Source organism: Plasmodium gallinaceum (assembly GCF_900005855.1).
Source record: "Plasmodium gallinaceum strain 8A genome assembly, contig: PGAL8A_v1_98, whole genome shotgun sequence".
NCBI lineage: Eukaryota > Apicomplexa > Aconoidasida > Haemosporida > Plasmodiidae > Plasmodium > Plasmodium gallinaceum.
This window is the reverse complement of record NW_021628265.1, coordinates 317,012-335,073: the sequence shown is the minus strand read 5'-3', so window position 1 is coordinate 335,073 and position 18,062 is coordinate 317,012. Positions and strand designations below refer to the sequence as shown.

The window sequence follows — 18,062 nt, the reverse complement described above, 5'->3', positions numbered from 1 at the left end:
AAAAAAAAAAAAAAAAAAAAAAAAATTTTAAAAAAAAAAAAAAAAAAAAAAAAAAAAAGAATAAAATACCTTATGTTTTTCTAAGTATGAGCAAGCCAGTGTAACATCTCTATTAAAAAAAAAATATATATATATATATATATATGTGATTATGTGATATAAATAAAAGAATATTTATTTAATATAAATGTCATATGAATTTTTGTTAATATATTTTAATATGATTTTTATTTATTTGTAAATTTTTTACGTTATAATTTTCATTATTCTTTGAACACTTAGACGGTTATTTCTGAAATTACTTTTTTGTGAATGAAAATATATTTGTGTTTTTAAATAGGAAAACAAAAATTTTTTTTTTTTTTTTTTTCTCTCATTTTTTAAATAAGAGAATAATTCTCTTTGATAAGGAGGAAAAGAATAAGGATCATTTAATTGTATTTTTTTTTTATTTTCCAGTTTACCTAATTTTTTATTATTTTTATTTATATCTTTTTGATTGACCTTTTTGAAATTATTATTATTTTCATATAATGAGTAATTTTTATCTATACTAGCATTAAATATTGTTATATCAGTATCACTAGAAGAAGAACTTTTTATTTCGTTATTATTTTTTAATTCATCAGCGTATATACCGCATAAAACGTTATTTTCATAATTAAATAAATTAAATTTATTTATTTTAAAATATTTATTATCTCTTTTATTTTTTTCAAAATCTGTATTATCACTTAAACTACTTTCTGATTCATTATTGAAATTTTCCGATTCTATTTGTATAAACTTAGAATTGTTCTTATCATTATTACAATTTTTGATACTTTTTTTATCATTTAGGACCTTATCATTTGAGAATCTTACATTGGGGTAAATAATTTTACTTTCATTTTCACTCTTATAATCAGTTATTTTTTTATCTAAATCCAGATTATAGTTCATTTTGTATTTTTTAAAAAATTTGCTTATATATATATGTTTATATTTTATACAATGCAAATATGAGAATAAACACAAATTTTTTAAATATTCATAGACAATAAAAACAAATGGGTAACTAATAGAAACTCCCATTATTAGTACAATATTAGAATGTCTTAATATATATAATTTATATAATATTTTGTGTAATTTATTAAAATTTTTTATTTTACCTACTAATACTTTTATAGCTACTTCTTTCCCCATATACTTCCCTTTAAATACTCTACTTTTAAGTTTTGTATATTTCACTTCATTTTCTTTATTTTTTTTACTATATTTATTTTCTTCATTATCTAACGTAAGTGCTTTAATTTTCTTCATAAATTGAAATTTTTCTTCAAAGTTAAAATCTATATTGTTATTATCATTATTATACATATCACCAAAATAATAGTTTTCAATTTGATGTAGAAATATTAAATCTTCATGTGGTATAATAAAACTATATAAATAGGAGAAAGTTAAATTATTATTCATATATATACTATTTGTATACTTTATTATTTTATTACGAGGATAAAAAATTCTATCATCACTTCTACTTGAACAGAATGAAGATGAAACTAAAGCTGATGAAGAAGAAGATGAAGATAAAGAAGATGAAGATGAAGAAGATGAAGAAGATGAAGAAGATGAAAAAGATGTGGATGAATCTGAGAAAGAAGCTATTTTCTTTACGTTTTTGTAATTTATATGATTTAAATTATTTATAGAACTTAAATCACTTTTTAAATTTGAACTTTCTGATGAATTTAAGGAACTTAAGGAATTTAGGGAAGTTTTTTTTTTACTTATATGTGTAGAAATAGAAGAGTTAGAAGATGATATTGTAGATGATGTGAAGGATGATAATGTTGATGAAGTAGAGAATGAAGAACTTTTATTTGAAAAATTAGAGGAATTATTTTTTGAAGATAATTCTTCTTGAAAGTAGAAAATAAAATTTTCATTTTCTATTTCATCTTCCTTTTTCTCATTTTTATTTTCTTTTTCGTTTATCTGTTCTCCTTTCTTTTTTCTTATTTTTTTTTTCTTTTTTTTTTTTTTTTTTTTGGTGTGTATGTTTGCTTCTTTTATATAATTTATGGTGGTGTTATCTAAATTTATTTCTGGTGCGCAATTTTCTATTTTATTAGATTTGCTCATAGAATCAGAAGATACATATGTAAATGAATTTATGCCATCTAAAAATAAAGCATCTTTACTATTTATATGTTTATTTTCCATTTCAATTTCTTTATTTAAATTTTCTAAAAGAGAATTAGAATTTTTACTTGCATTATTTATCTCTGGTTTATCATTTTCTTTATGAAAAATGTTATCAACAATAAAATTATTCATTTGTTTATTTATTTTATTTTTTAATTTATTTTTTATTTTATTTTTATTTTTTTTTTTTTTAATATGATTTTCGTATTCTTCTAAATTGAGACATGTTAATAATCTTTTATTGTATGCTGCTATTCTTAAATTTTTTATTAACTGTAACAATTTTATTGCATGTCCATATGAAAAAATACCTAAATTGTTTCTAATAGTATTTAAATTTAAATTATTTAATTTAAAACCTGTAATGTTATTTTTATAAATTGCCATTATCCATTTAATAGGTACATTACATAATACAAGCCATTGAACTACTTCTTTTGTTGACCATAGTTCATAATTTTCAATATGTAGATTATCATTATTATTTATGAAACTTTTTAATGTATGTTTTTTTTTTTTTTTTTTTTTTTTTTCTAGATTATTAGAAATGTATAAATTTTTTTTTTTTTTTTTTTTTAAGATATCAATGAAACTTGAACCAGACACTAAAGAATTATAAGAATTTGAACAGAAGAAATTTTCAATTTCTTCCTTTTTTATGCTTTTTTCTTTATTATCACTTAAGTTATCTTTATTTGATTCATTATTATTAAAATTATTTTCATTATCATTTATATATGTATTATTACCACTTTCTAAAATATTGCACTTATTTATATCAAAATTTTCTCTATTAGGATATTTGTTTTTTACAGATGTTATATGAACATCATTATTTTGATTATTATTATTATTTATTTTATTGTTATTATCATATCTATTAATTTTGTCTTCATTTCTTAATTCGTAATTATTTCCTTTATATAATATTTTGTTTTTGTTTTTGTTTTTTTTTTCCTTATTTTTAGAAGTATTATAAATTTTACATGATTCTATTAGTCCATTATTATAAAAAAAGTAAAATACTTTATTACTATTGAATGGATTAATTTTCAATTTCTTAAAAACTTTATCATCTTTCCAATTACATTTATATTTTGTTAATTTCTTATCAATATAAATTCCCTTTCCATTCCTTTTTCCATTCATAAAATATCCATAAAAGGATTCTCCTGAATTATATAAAATTAATCCTTTTCCATGAGGTAAATTATTTTTATCTAATTCTCCAATATATTTATAATTTTCAAATTCAACAAAATTATTTATCTTACTACTAACATTATTACCCATTATTCAACAAAATACAAAAAAAAAAAAAAAAAAAAAAAAAAAAAACAGATAGTTAATATTCTTTATAATTTTATAAAATAATAATTAAAAATCTTATTTCCACTTTATATTTTTAATTTTTATTTCTTTATATTAGTAGAATTCAACTTTTTTNAAAAAAAAAAAAAAAAAAAAAAAAAAAAAAAAAAAACAGATAGTTAATATTCTTTATAATTTTATAAAATAATAATTAAAAATCTTATTTCCACTTTATATTTTTAATTTTTATTTCTTTATATTAGTAGAATTCAACTTTTTTAATATTTCTTTCATTATAATGAAAAAAAAAAAAAATAAATTAAATAAAAATAAATTAAATAAAGTACATTAAAACAAAAAAAAAAAAATGTGTTTTTGAAATAGGACAAATAAGAATACATTAGGGAAAAAAAAAAAAAATTTAATTTCATATCTAAATTAAAAAAGAGATATACTGTATATTAATACAACAGAAAAAAAAAAAAAAAAAGAAAAAGAAATTACTAAATTAAATTAAGCTAAACAATAATTTTAACTATAAATCTATAACAAATAATAAACTAAAATATTACAAATATGAAAAAATAATTTCAAATCAGTATATATTTAATGAAAATTCCTTTATTTTACATAAAAAGAATGTAAAACCAGTAAAACAATGTCTAAAAAAAAAAAAAACTGAAATGTAAAAAGTAGTTAATAATTTTATATTTTAAAATCTCACAGTATCATCTATTCGTATACTGAGTTTTTATGTATTTAAACTACTTTCATATTTTAATATTATATTTTTATTGAGGGACTTAATAATTATCTGTTTATTTATTAATCTAATTATTTGTTTTATATACATATATACATATATTCATATAAATATTTATGCATTTAAAAATATTTTACTTTTTTTTTTTTTTTTTTTTTTGATTAAATAAGATAAAATATTTATAATAAATGAAATTTTTACTTTTGTATACATTAATTCTGTTGAAAAAATAATTAAAAAAAAAGATTTCTTATTTGTATTTAATAATATTAAATTTTTTATTTTTTTTTTTTTTTTACGATTGAATTTTTCTTATTTTAATAAGAACATTTATTTTTAAACCTATTATCAAATTTTTGTGTATGTTAAGCTAATATAACTACTATGTAATTTTTATTTTGTATATTTATGTTTATATTTTTTTAATTTAATTATGAAAACAGTTTATTTTACTTTTTTTTATTTCAAAAATTTCATTAAACAAAAAAAAATTCTAACATTTGTTTTAATAATGATCTAAGAATTTAAAAAATGTGAATAAATATTTTCTTTTTCTTTTTATCTTTTTTAATTTGTTTTTACTGTCTTTGTAGATTATTAGAAATATAAAAAATATATTTTTATTTTTTTTTTAATGAAGTTTTATGAATATATTTGTGTAGAGATATAAAAAAAAAAAAAAAAAAAAATGAATAAAATAAATTTTAACATTTTAGACAATTTTGAAAAATTAATAAAACTTGAAAATATTTATGAAAATAAAGAAATAGAATTATGTTATGAACATTTAAGTAAGGATGAATTAATTGAAAAAGGAATTTTGTTGAATAATTTAACTATTAAAGCAGTTACAAAACATAGTGACAATCATAATTCTTATGTTTTAAAATTAGTAAAAAAAAAAAAAAATGTTGAAACTAATGATTTAAGTGATGATGAAAACTTGGACAATTTTAATCATAATTTATTTAGCAAAGGTAGTATTGTACATTTTTCAAAAAAGAGAAAAAAATATATATTAAATAAAGAAAAAAATATAAATAATTCTATAATTACGGATATTGTAAATATATATGTATGTACTGTTCATAAAATTAAAAAAAATCAAATTAGTATATTAATTAGAAATATCAATGATTTATGTAAAGAATTAAATGTAAGTAACGCATATATGCTAAGTGATAAAAATTTCTTTGATGTATGCCTAGTTAATAGTGAAATATCTGTTAAAAGACAACTTCATGCAATTAATCTCATGAAGAACAATTTGGAAAATCCTTCAGATATTCTAAAAATTTTATTTTTAGATAAACATCCAACCCAAAGTCCATTTATAAAAGAAGTTTTAAATATTTTTGATAAATATGAAAAAAATGAAGAAAAAAACAATAAAGATAATGGAGAAAATAAGGATAATAAAAGGGAATACAATCCACCTAACAATATAGAAAGTTGTTTAATTGAAAATGGAGAAAAAAAATTAAATGATAATTTGGAAAGTTTTTTAATTGAAAATGGAGAAAAAAAATCAAATGATAATTTGGAAAGTTGTTATAATGAGCAAGCCGATGACAATAATAATTTTATAAAAGAGGAAAATATTGAAAATATTGAAAATATAGAAAATTATATATATAAATGTGATAAAATAGAATGGGGAAATAAGAATTTAAATTATAATCAGAAAAAAGCAGTATACTTTTGTTTATATTCTAATGATATTTTTTGCATTCATGGACCACCAGGGACAGGTAAGACTACTGTATTATGTGAAGTTATTTTTCAATTAATAAAAAGAAATTTTAAAATTTTAGTAACTGGTCCAAGTAACGTTTCAGTAGATAATATTTTAGATAAATGTATTAAGATGAACATTAAGAACGTTGTTAGAATTGGATTAAAATCAAAAATAAAAAAGGAATTATGGAGTTACAGTTATGATGAAAAAATAAAAGAGTGTGATAGCTATAAACTATGTGAAGATATTGATAAAGATATCGAAAAATTAAAATTAGAGATTGCAAAATTAAAAAGTAAAAAAAAATCAGAAAAAAGTTTATATGACAGAAAAAGCATAATAAATCTAAAATATGAAATAAAATTATTAAATAAAAGTCGTAAAAAAAAAAGGAATGTTTTTTTTAATGAATTGATGAATAAAAATAATGTTTTACTTACTACATGTTCTAGTAGCTCTAATTATGAGTTGAATAAATTCGTTAAATATTCTAATTTTTTGTTTGATGCAGTATGTATTGATGAATGTTGTCAATGCACAGAACCTTTATGCTATATACCTATTTCTTTTTCAAAAAAAAATGTTTTCCTGTTTGGAGATCATAAACAATTATCTCCATTAATAAAATATGATAAGAATAATAATAAATTGAATGTAACATTATTTGAAAGATTAATTAAAAAATACCAAAATAAAATTTCTTTTTTATTAAATATACAATATAGAATGAATGACCTTATTTTAAAATGGTCTAATAAGATTTTTTATGAAAACAAACTAATTTCTCACAATTCATGTAAATATATAACTGTTGATGATCTTATATCTAATTCTAATGAGAAAAAAAAAAAAATTAGTAAAGAAAATAATAAAAAAAATAAAAAAAAAGATAATAAACAAAAAAAAAATAAAGAACTGGATATTATACAAAATGATAATGCGAGTTGCATGATAAAAAATTATTCCTATTACCCAATTACATGGATAGAAACAGATGGATTTGATGAATTTCTAGATGATACTAATGATTTAGATATGATAAATTTAGAAATAAAAGAAAAAAAGAATCATCAAATTAACGATCAATCGAAAAATGTTACAAAAAAAATAAAACAAGAAAATAATATGAAAAATACAAAGGAATATGAGACAAATCCAGGAAATACTATATCAAATAATAAGGTAGTGTTTGAAAAAAACAAAAATAACCATAATATAAACGATAAATATGATGTAAATAATGATAATAAAAAATGTGATATTTCCAATATAGAAAAGCATGATATAGATAATTTAAAAAAAAAATATAATGATAATTATTTTAATAGCAATGATAGTGAAGAGTTTAATGAAGTTAATTCATTAAAAAATTTAAATGATAATGAATTAAATGATATTGTAAAAATTGACATTGATGATATTATAAATTTAAATAATAAATCTCGTAGTAACAGTGGTGAAGCATATGTTATATATAAATTAATAGAACGAATGGTTAAAATAAACAATATAAATACAGATTATATATGTATAATAACCCCGTATTCAAAGCAAATGAATTTATTAAGGAATATATTTTATGATAATTTTTATGACGATAAAAATTATACTAATATTTATAAAAACATTGAAATATCAACTGTAGATTCCTTTCAAGGAAGAGAAAAAGAAATTGTAATACTCTCATTAGTATGTTCAAATTATTTTAAAAATATCGGTTTTTTAAAAGATTATAGAAGGTTAAATGTTGCAATAACTAGAGCAAAAAGACACGTTGTTGTAGTAGGAAACTCAAATACCATATCTAATGATACTGTATTAAATGAATTATATGAAACTATATTAACTTATGGTAAAATTTATTTAGTTAATGAAATCATCGATGTTGAACAAATGATTATGAATAATTAAATTTTTTTTTTTTTTTTTCTTTTAAATATATTTTAATCAAATGGTATATAAAATAATATATATATATAAAATAATATATATATATAGATAACTAATTAAAATTTAATTCTTTAAAAAATGTTAAATTTAAAAGAATAATCTTCATAATTTAAAATTATACATAATCATAATTTATAATTTAGAATAAAAGCTCATCGTCATTATTATTATTTTCAAAGCTATTTAAAATTAATTTTCCTCTTTTAACTTGACTTACCAAATAACAACTTTTACTTTTAAATCTTTCAACAACAAACTTTTTATGATCAAATTTAACATCGTCCCATGATGGAATATTATTAGTATTAGAAATACGAATTTTGTCTAATTTATTTTCATTGAATTGTTTGTTTTGGGATATGTTATTAACAGAATCTTCATATAAGTTATTATCATAATTATTTTCTGTATATAAATTTTTTCCTTCTGAGTTTCCTTTATGACTTTCATTAATTCTAATGTCTCTATTTTCCTTTTTATTATATTGTTCCTTAACCTCGTTAGTAAGTATATCTTTTATATTTTTATTTTTAATATTATTTAAAGTGTTTTTATTTCTACATTCAAATTTCTCCTCATCTTTATCTTCATCTTTATCTTTATCTTCATCTGAATCTGAATCTTCTATAGAAAATATTGTGAATGGAGCTTGAATATAAGAATTGTCTTTTTCATTTATATGAGATATATCATCACAATTATTTGTTTCATCTCTTTTATTTTCGTCATTTAATTCAAGTAAATTATTAAGTTTATAATCATTAACATTTAATTCTATGTCTTTTATGGATGAAATATCAATGTATCTGTTATTTGTATTTTCTGAATTATTTCTTTTATTTTTCATTTTAAAGGATTTTTTTCTTGAAAATAAAGATAATAAACCTATATTATTATTTTCAAACTTTCTTATAGAATCTGCTAATGGTAGGTTAGTTGTAGAGATAAAATTTGTTACAATAAAAGATTTGTCTTTGTTTTTTTCTAAAAATGAATTTAAATAATTGGTAAAATTTTTTTTTTTGAATGAATTATCATTTATAGTAAAATTATACTTGTGACTTTTATTTGTATGACTATTTAATCTATTCATTTTCCCTAATCGATGAATATATGTAATTGCATCAGATGGGAAATGAAAATTAATTATATGATCAACATTTTTTGTGTCAATTCCCCTACTTATTAAATCTGTAGTAATTAATATACAAAATTTTGAATTATAAAATTTATATAAATTTTGAATTCTTGAATTTAATGATAAATTTTTATGAAAAGAAAAAACTGGCCAATTATGTTTTTTTAAAAAATTATAAATTTTATTACAATCCTTTATATTATTAACAAAAACAATAGTTTTATATATCGGATTTTTATGAAATAAATGAAAAAATTTACTAGAAGAATTATTTGATATTTTTTTTTCTTTATTATTTTTATTTAATTTATTACTTTCTTCATAACTTTCTATATCTTCATTAACTTCATAATTTATAGTATTTTCATGATACTTTTTTAAAATATAAATCAAAATATCAAGTCTATGTTCAAAAGAGGCATTTTCAAATTCGTTTATTTTATTTGATAAAGAGAATTCTTTTAAATTAACGCTATTTTTTGTTTTATTACTATTATTATATAAATATAAATTTATAATTTTTTCTTTATTCAATTCTATCCATTGCGTATATATATTTTGAGGTATTTTATAATTACTTTTACTCATTATTTCAACCAAATTGTTAAATCTTTCAGTTAGCATACTTCCAGCGGTAGTATGACCAACTGAAGGCAAAGTAGAGCAAACATATATCAATTGTATTAATTGTATGTCATCTTTTTTTTTTTTTATTTTATTATTTTTATTATTACTATAATCATTGTCACCATTAATAATAGTGTCTTTTTTTTTTTTTTTAAGATCTATTTTTAACTTTTCTTGAGAAGCACTGTCATCCTGTTTTACGTATTCATAATTAGAAGAAGAAGTATCAATATATTCGGTTTTGTAACAATTATTTTTTAAGTTTTTCTCATTTTTAAAACTCTTGTTACTATTGTTAGAATTATTTTGTTCATTAATTAAAATATCTTCAATTGATTTATTTATATGTTCAATATTTTCATTGCTTATATCAATATGAGGATTATATATTTCCGGCCTTTTCTTAATTATTTTAAAAATGTTCATCATTGTATTTCTATAAGCATTGTTTTGAAATAGCATATCTATTTCATCAAATATTATTATAGATGGTAAAATATTACTACAGTTATTTTTAAAACTATTTAAAAATATATCTGGTGTTGTAATTAATATATCTGCAAAAGACCACATTATTTGGTCATTACATAATACTGCATTATTTATATGTTTAACATTTTCTACTTCTAAATTTTCTATATTAAAATTGTCTTTTGAATAGTTTTCAAAATTTTCTTTTTCTATTTCATTAGTAACATTAGTATATGGTACATCATTTAGAGTTTGTATATTAATTCTATTTAATATATCTAATTGTTTTATAACATTTATTATTTGATTAATATTGTCTTTATTAACAGTTATTATAATCACTGATTTATTTATTTGTAGTGGATTTATGGTTAAATAGCGATAAATTGATTCATAATTATTTTGATCTGTTACGCAATTTTTAGCTTCATTTTTTTCATTATATTTTAAAATATGATGTAATTTTTTTAATTCTTGTTCGTTATTGTAATTACTATTTAAATTACTTAATTTTATGTTGTTTATTTTTATTATTTCAATTAATTTATTCATTATACTTATACTCTGTATTTTTCCGAAACTGCTACTTACCTCCATATTTGTAGTATCAGTTGCATTTATATCATTTTTTAAATTTAATGAATTACTTTTTTTTTTTCTTTTTTTTCTTCCAGTAGTTTTAAAAAATTCTTCATTTGATTTATCAAAACATGGTGGCAATAAATGAAAATTTTCTTGCATTTTTTTATTTATATCAAAATTGTCTTCAAAAAAAACATTATTCTTGTAATAACTATATTTTAATAGGTAATTATTCATTTCTTCATATAAATTAAAATTATTATTAAATTTATAATTATTTTTTATGCAATTGATATTATTATTCTTCTTTTCACTGTAACTATCTAAAATAATTTTTTCTAAATAGTCATGTAAAAAATATAGATTATTTAGAATTGGTAGCAAATAGGCTATAGTTTTCCCTGAACCATTAGGATAATTTATGAGTAAATCTTTTCCTTTCTGAATTGTTAAAAAGCTATTTATTTGCATTTCATTTAATTCATTTATATGAATTTTTTTTAAACCTAATAACAACATTTTATGAATATTCAATTCATTTATTTCATCATAGTTTTTTTCATATAAATATATATTATGAGGATCACTTTCAATTTCGTAATAGTTGTACTTTTTATATAATTTTTTTTTTAGTTCTTCATATTTATTTTTTAATTCTTCATTTTTTACTGATAGATTAGGTTTGTTATTATTATTTTCATTTCTTAAAAAATTTTTTTTTCCATTTTTTTCATTGTTGTATTTTTCATTTTCGTATGTATTTTCATTATTTTTTTCTTCATTTAATTTTATTTCATCATTAAGATACCTTAATTTTTTTGTTCTTAAAAAATATGTTTGTTGTAAAAAAAAAAAAAAGGATTTTCTCCTTATATTATTCCATAAAAAAATTTCTTTAATCTTCATTTTTTTAACATTTTCTTCATTTTTCTTTTTTCATAAAAATGACGTATATATATTATTACTTTTTTTAATAAAGATATATTTACTCAATTAGTATATGAAGAAAAAGAAGGAATTTTAAATAAATACTATGAAGTTTCTATGAAATTTCATTAATATATTATTATCAAATTCGTTAAAAAATAATAAAAAAAATGAGAACCTCATAATTTTAAATATACATTTTTTTTTTCTAAAAATATTATTTCAACATAATTTTTATTAATTTTTAAAAATTATATATTTAATACTATTTCTTCCAGAATAGTTTTTTTTTTTTTTTTTATTATTAGTAAAATAACTTTACTAATAATTTTAATAGAATATAATTAATATTATAAAAAAATACTTTTTTTCATTGTTTTTTTTTTGGGTTACATATATATATATATATATAATAAAACTTTTCTAAAGATTTACATTATTACTCTTTATATCTATTTTGTTATTTTTATTATATTTTTATCATTTATATACACCCCTGTGTTATATTTTAAATACAAAAAGAAAAAATAAAAATGATTGAAGAAGGAATAATTTTAAAGTTTTATAGAAATAAAAAAAAATAATGGAAGAAAACAAAAAGTTATAAAATGATAATTATTCAATTTTTTATTCTTTTATTTGTGTTGATAGATATAAGATGTATAATTTCATTAAAAATTGAAAACTATAAGGGAAATTTTAATTTTCATAATTACAATAAAAATAAAGGGAGAATAATATCTCATTTGTTTGTTGAAGTAAAATATCGTAAAAAGTTACCTTTTTCTGATCGTTTTATAATTGAGAGATTAAAAAATAACTACAAATTTATATCTTTAAACAAAGGAAGTAAAAACATAAAAGATAAATTGAGATTTTCAATAAATAATGAGAGTAATAATACTATAAACAAAAGTCAAAAAGAGAGGAATACATATAAAAATAAAACAAGTAATAATACGAATAACAGGGATAATATAGAAGTTAATGAAAAAAAAAAAGTAGAAAATGAGAATTATAAAAATAAAAATGTAAAAAATGAGAATTATAAAAATAAAAAAGTAGAAAATGAGAATTATAAAAATAAAAATGTAGAAAATGAGAATTATAAAAATAAAAAAGTAGAAAATGAGAATTATAAAAATAAAAATGTAGAAAATGAGAATTATAAAAATAAAAACGTAGAAAATGAGAATTATAAAAATAAAAATGTAGAAAATGAGAATTATAAAAATAAAAATGTAGAAAATGAGAATTATAAAAATAAAAATGTAAAAAATGAGAATTATAAAAATAAAAATGTAGAAAATGAGAATTATAAAAATAAAAATGTAGAAAATGAGAATTATAAAAATAAAAACGTAGAAAATGAGAATTATAAAAATAAAAATGTAGAAAAAAAAGTTTCTTATAAAGAGGCGAAAAGTACCAAAAAGGAGAATGAAGAGATAGCTAAAAAAAAAATTACAAAAAAAATTATTAAAGGAACAATAAATAATAACTATGGTTATTACAACCAAGTAAGGAGTACTTATAACATTGTAGATATACAAAATACAACTGTAAGAGATTTTTTAATTGAACATAATGAAATAAGGTGAGAATATTATATATATATATATGACTACCAAAATTGTGTGTTTTAAAAATTTATTTTAAAATGAATATAAATATATTTTATTTAAAATTTTTTTTTTTTTTTTTTTTTTTTTTTTTTTTTTAGATCTTTAAAATTGTTAGACCTTATATATAAATTTTGGAAAAACAAAAATTTTTTAAATTTCTTTGACATTTTAAATAATGAAAATTTTGATTATACATGTATTGAAAAATGGTTGCATAAATTATCAATAAGTTTAAGTAAGAAACAGCTAAAAATTAAAATTATGAATGATCATATACTAATTAAAAATGAACATTTTTTAAAAAAAAAAAAAAGAATAAAAGAATTTAAAATAAGTTATTGTTCTATAAATAAATGTTTAAATATATTGATAAACAATTTTGACAAATTTTGCTCTTATGAAATCACATCTATAGTATGGGCTATAACAATTATCATAATAAAATCATTTAAAAATTCTAATAATTTAGATTTTGGAAATTCTTTAGAATTTAATAATGTAAATTTAACTATTATTGAAAATTTTAACACATTTTTTTCATTAATAATTAAAAATCTAAATAAAATAAAAAATTATTTGTCTGTTGATGAGGCATTATGGGCAATTTGGAGTATTTGCAAATTGTTATATTTTAATATTTCTATAAATAATTATTTAACTAGTAGTAAAAAATTTATTGATAAAAATTTGCAAAACGATAATAATAATGATAATAATAGTAATTTAATTTTAGATATTTCAAGAGGATATATTGAAAATATAGAGGATAATGAAAATATTAATAACTTAAAAAAAAAAGGAGATATAAAAATTTTGAATAGCTGTACAACTGAAAATAATAAAAATTTAAATGGTAAAAAATTAAATGAAATACATGATAATAAAAATTTTATAAAATATAATAATAATAAAATAGTATATATGATGAAAAAGTTTAAATTAACTAGGGAAATAGTAATAAATATTTTAGATGTTTTTGATTATCTCTATAGTAAATTATATAATAATATAACTTTTTTAAAAGAAAAATATTACATATATATACCATTTATTATTTTTGAATCACAAACATTAATATTAAATAATGGTATAATTTTATTAAATAGAATAATTTATTTAATTTTAAATAATAATATTTTACTAAAATTATTTAATTTTAACTCTTTAAAAAATACATATTCAAAAAATTCAAATTTATTTCAAAATGACTTAGATAAAAATAAAGATATTTTTAGAATAAAAACTTTGAGTAAAGTATATAAATTAATTAAATGTATTTCTAAAACATTTTATCCTTTAAAAAATGTAAATTTACTTAATTTTGATTTACATAATAATTATAAAAATTTAAATATAAATATTTTAAGTAAATTTATTAATACATGTAATGATGTGTTGGTTAAATATATTGATTATTTTATTTTTATTATGAAATTTAAAAATGATACAAAGGAAAAGGAAAGTATAAAAATCCAATATGAAAAAAACCAAGATAATGAAAATAATAAAATAGATAATAAAGGAAAAGAAAATAATACAGAAATGAATAATAATATAAAAGAAAATATAATTGAATTAAATGATAAAGTAAAATTAGAATATAAAAATGAAATTGTTTTTATTTATAATTGCTTAAAAAGTTCATTAGTTTCTTTAATTAAACTAGATTTAAAAGATAAGTTTATATACGAATGGTTAAATAAAAATGTACATATTTTTCAATTCAATAGACTTGATGAAACTAATAAATTATATGAATTAAAAAATAAATTGATAGAAAATAATGAATATCCTATTTTAAATAATAAAGAAGAAAATAATTCCATAAATTTAGAAATGGATAAAATAAAAGATAACAGTATAAAAATAGATGAAAATGAATCAGCATTAATGAATGAAAAAAAGGAAATTGAGGAAGATATATTTAGTGAAACAAATAGTATTCATTTACCATATGATAGTAAAAGTGAATATAATAAAGTGAATGATGAGAAAAATGAAAAATTAAGTGTTTTAAATAACACTGATATGAAAACATATTTGAATTTAATTAAGAATAATTCCGATATAAACAAGAATAATTCTGATGTATGTCTAGATGTTTTAGCACTTAGTAAATTTACAAAAATATATAACAATGAAATGAAAACGAAATTAATAGAAAATGTTACATACAGCATAGAGCATTCATTGAAAATATTTAAAATAATTTATGAAAATGAAAAAATTAGTAATCCATCTTATGTAACCATAAATGATATATATATTATAAAAGACAAAAATATAGAAGAATTATATAATGAAGAAACAAAGACATTTTACAAAAAAAATAAAAGTATAGAATTTCGAAACATTATAATGCCAAAACAATTATCCATTTTTGTAAATTATATAGGGAGAAATATTCATTTAATACCCAAACAGGAATTAGATAATATTTTTCTTATATCCATTAAATATGCAATTACAACAAAATTTAATTATTTTACTTCTAATGATATTATACATTTCTTACAAGGTTTAATAAATTATAATGAATTGGATAATCATTCAAAATTTTATTATGATGTTATAAATGAGATGTTAATGTTATTATGCGATATTGTTGAAAATAATTTTTTAAATTGGAAATCATCAAATATATGTCAATTAATTTATGTATTAACAAAATTTAAACATATTCATAAATTTATTTTTAATAAATTTGATGAGTTTTTAAATAATATTAAATTTCCATATTATATTTATCAAAAAGCAAATTACATAAACCATGAAAATGTGTTACAAGGTAATCATGATAGTAATTTAACAGAAGAAAAAAAAAACAACAATATTAATATATCACAAATATCAAATAATAATAGTGAAAAAATGAATGGAAATTTTAATAACATAATTGAAAAAAATAATAAATTTCATAAAAATAATGAAAATCAAAGGATAGATATTTCTATAAATGAATTTAAATATGATAACTTAGGATCAGCAATATGGGCTTTAAGTTCTCTTAATAAAAATGTGATTAAAAAAAAATATTATTTAAAATTTTTTTATTTTTTTTCTGTTTATTTTTCTCTACACATGAAATTATATTTACATTATAAAATTAGAAATAATAATTATGCTCTTTATAATAAAGAAAATTTAAAAAAAAAATACTTGAATGATTCAAAATTTTTACAGTATAATACCAATTACTTTAAAATTCCATTGGATCCGATGACTATAAGTATATATGTAAATATATTCGCAAGAAAAATAAAAAAGGGCTTTTACTTCCTTTTTGAAGTTATTTATAATAATGTAGACATTATTAATCTTTTTTCTTTAAAGGAACTTTCACATGTTATATATTCTTTATCTCATATAAATAAAAATTCTTTACAAGACAGCGTTTTTGACATAAGTATACTTAATAATATAAATTCATTAGAAGAAAAAGAAAGTTATTTTTTAGAAGAATTTTTAAAATCAAATATTTCATTGTGGATAGAAGAATTGGATTACTTGTTTTGTTTTGATCATTCTAAAAATTTACATGAAATAAAAAATAAAAATACCGATCAAAGTATGAATATAAAAACAGAAGATATGGGAAATAAAAATGGTGAAAATATAAATGATAATATTTATCAAACGGAAAATGACTATAAAAATGATAGTGAAATGATTATTAATACGAATTCTTATGATGAAAAATATAAAAATTTTATAAGAAAAGATAAATTTTTAAAATTAAAACATGAAAGAATTAATTTATCTAATGAATTCTTAAATATGTTAATGGAAAGATTAATATATTTTACAATATATATTTTAGAAGAGAAAAAAAATACGCAAGAAATTTCATCAAATAATAGAACTTTTACAAGAAACTTTAATAAAAAAAATAAAATAGAGATTATTGATTTGATTAAATTAATATATAGTTTTTTTATTCTATTAAATCAAAAAGTTCAAATAAATGAAACAAAAAATATAAATTTTCATAGATTAGAAAAACTAATTTCTCAATATAATTTAATAGTTAAAAATTTTCTACATTCATTTAATTATATTTATTTTGTAATTGATACATATGCTTTAGTTAGTAATATATATTATCTTGATCAATCTACAAGAAATATAATAAAGGTAATCCAAAAATAAGAACAATGTTATATATATAATACATATTAATATATTTATGAAGTTATTTAAATGTAATTTTCTTTGTTTTTTATTTTCATATAATTCTTTATAAAAATATAAACACTTTTTTTTTTTTTTTTTAGGAGTTTGTCAAAATATGTATAAAAAAAATTGAAGAAGAAAAAATACTAGATTTAGAAAAAAAAAAAATTACATTAAGTATACAAAATTTAAAAGTTACTAATTTTAAATAAGGTTATTTTTTTTTTTTTTATTTTATTTCTCATAAATTTGTATTATTGTTTTATTTTTAATAATCTTTTTTCATTTTTATAATTATATGTATATATAGGCAATTATATAAAAGTAATTATGTTAAAATAACCATGTATAAACTTTTTTTTTCCTTTTTTTGTTGTTATCTATATTTCCTTAAAAAAAAAAAAAAGCTTTATGTGTTTGTTTCCTTTTTCATTTTAAATGTTAATTCTATTTGAATAGGATGTTATTATCTTTTTCTTTTTCTTTTTCTTTTTTTTTTTTTTTTTTTTTCTCTATAATAAATGTCTTCTATAAATTTTTTTATTTAATTATTCATTTTCTTCA

General features: G+C 17.4%; 4 protein-coding genes across 4 annotated transcripts in view; 2 read left to right on the top strand and 2 right to left on the bottom strand.

Moving 5' to 3' along the window:
• The window catches only part of PGAL8A_00334100 (protein kinase, putative), a gene marked incomplete at both ends in the record, with an annotated part of 4,661 nt that extends 1,175 nt beyond the window's left edge, over window positions 1–3,486 (bottom strand). The window contains 2 exons of the mRNA XM_028672372.1: window positions 70–109; window positions 251–3,486. Of these exons, the coding sequence (XP_028528931.1) occupies window positions 70–109; window positions 251–3,486 (3,276 nt within the window). The remainder of the gene's footprint in view (window positions 1–69; window positions 110–250) is intronic.
• Window positions 3,487–4,955: 1,469 nt separating this feature from the next.
• Window positions 4,956–7,916, top strand: PGAL8A_00334000 (dna2/nam7 helicase family member, putative; the record flags this gene model as incomplete). The annotated part of the gene is made up of 1 exon (XM_028672371.1): window positions 4,956–7,916. One exon carries the CDS (start codon window positions 4,956–4,958, stop codon window positions 7,914–7,916), a length of 2,961 nt encoding a protein of 986 aa, XP_028528930.1.
• A 178-nt stretch (window positions 7,917–8,094) lies between these two features.
• PGAL8A_00333900 (DEAD/DEAH box helicase, putative) lies at window positions 8,095–11,679 on the bottom strand (the record flags this gene model as incomplete). The annotated part of the gene is made up of 1 exon (XM_028672370.1): window positions 8,095–11,679. One exon carries the CDS (start codon window positions 11,677–11,679, stop codon window positions 8,095–8,097), a length of 3,585 nt encoding a protein of 1,194 aa, XP_028528929.1.
• A 629-nt stretch (window positions 11,680–12,308) lies between these two features.
• PGAL8A_00333800 (conserved Plasmodium protein, unknown function) lies at window positions 12,309–17,710 on the top strand (the record flags this gene model as incomplete). The annotated part of the gene is made up of 3 exons (XM_028672369.1): window positions 12,309–13,297; window positions 13,424–17,459; window positions 17,600–17,710. The coding sequence occupies 3 exons, from the start codon at window positions 12,309–12,311 to the stop codon at window positions 17,708–17,710; spliced, it is 5,136 nt and encodes a 1,711-aa protein (XP_028528928.1).
• Window positions 17,711–18,062: the final 352 nt, after the last annotated feature.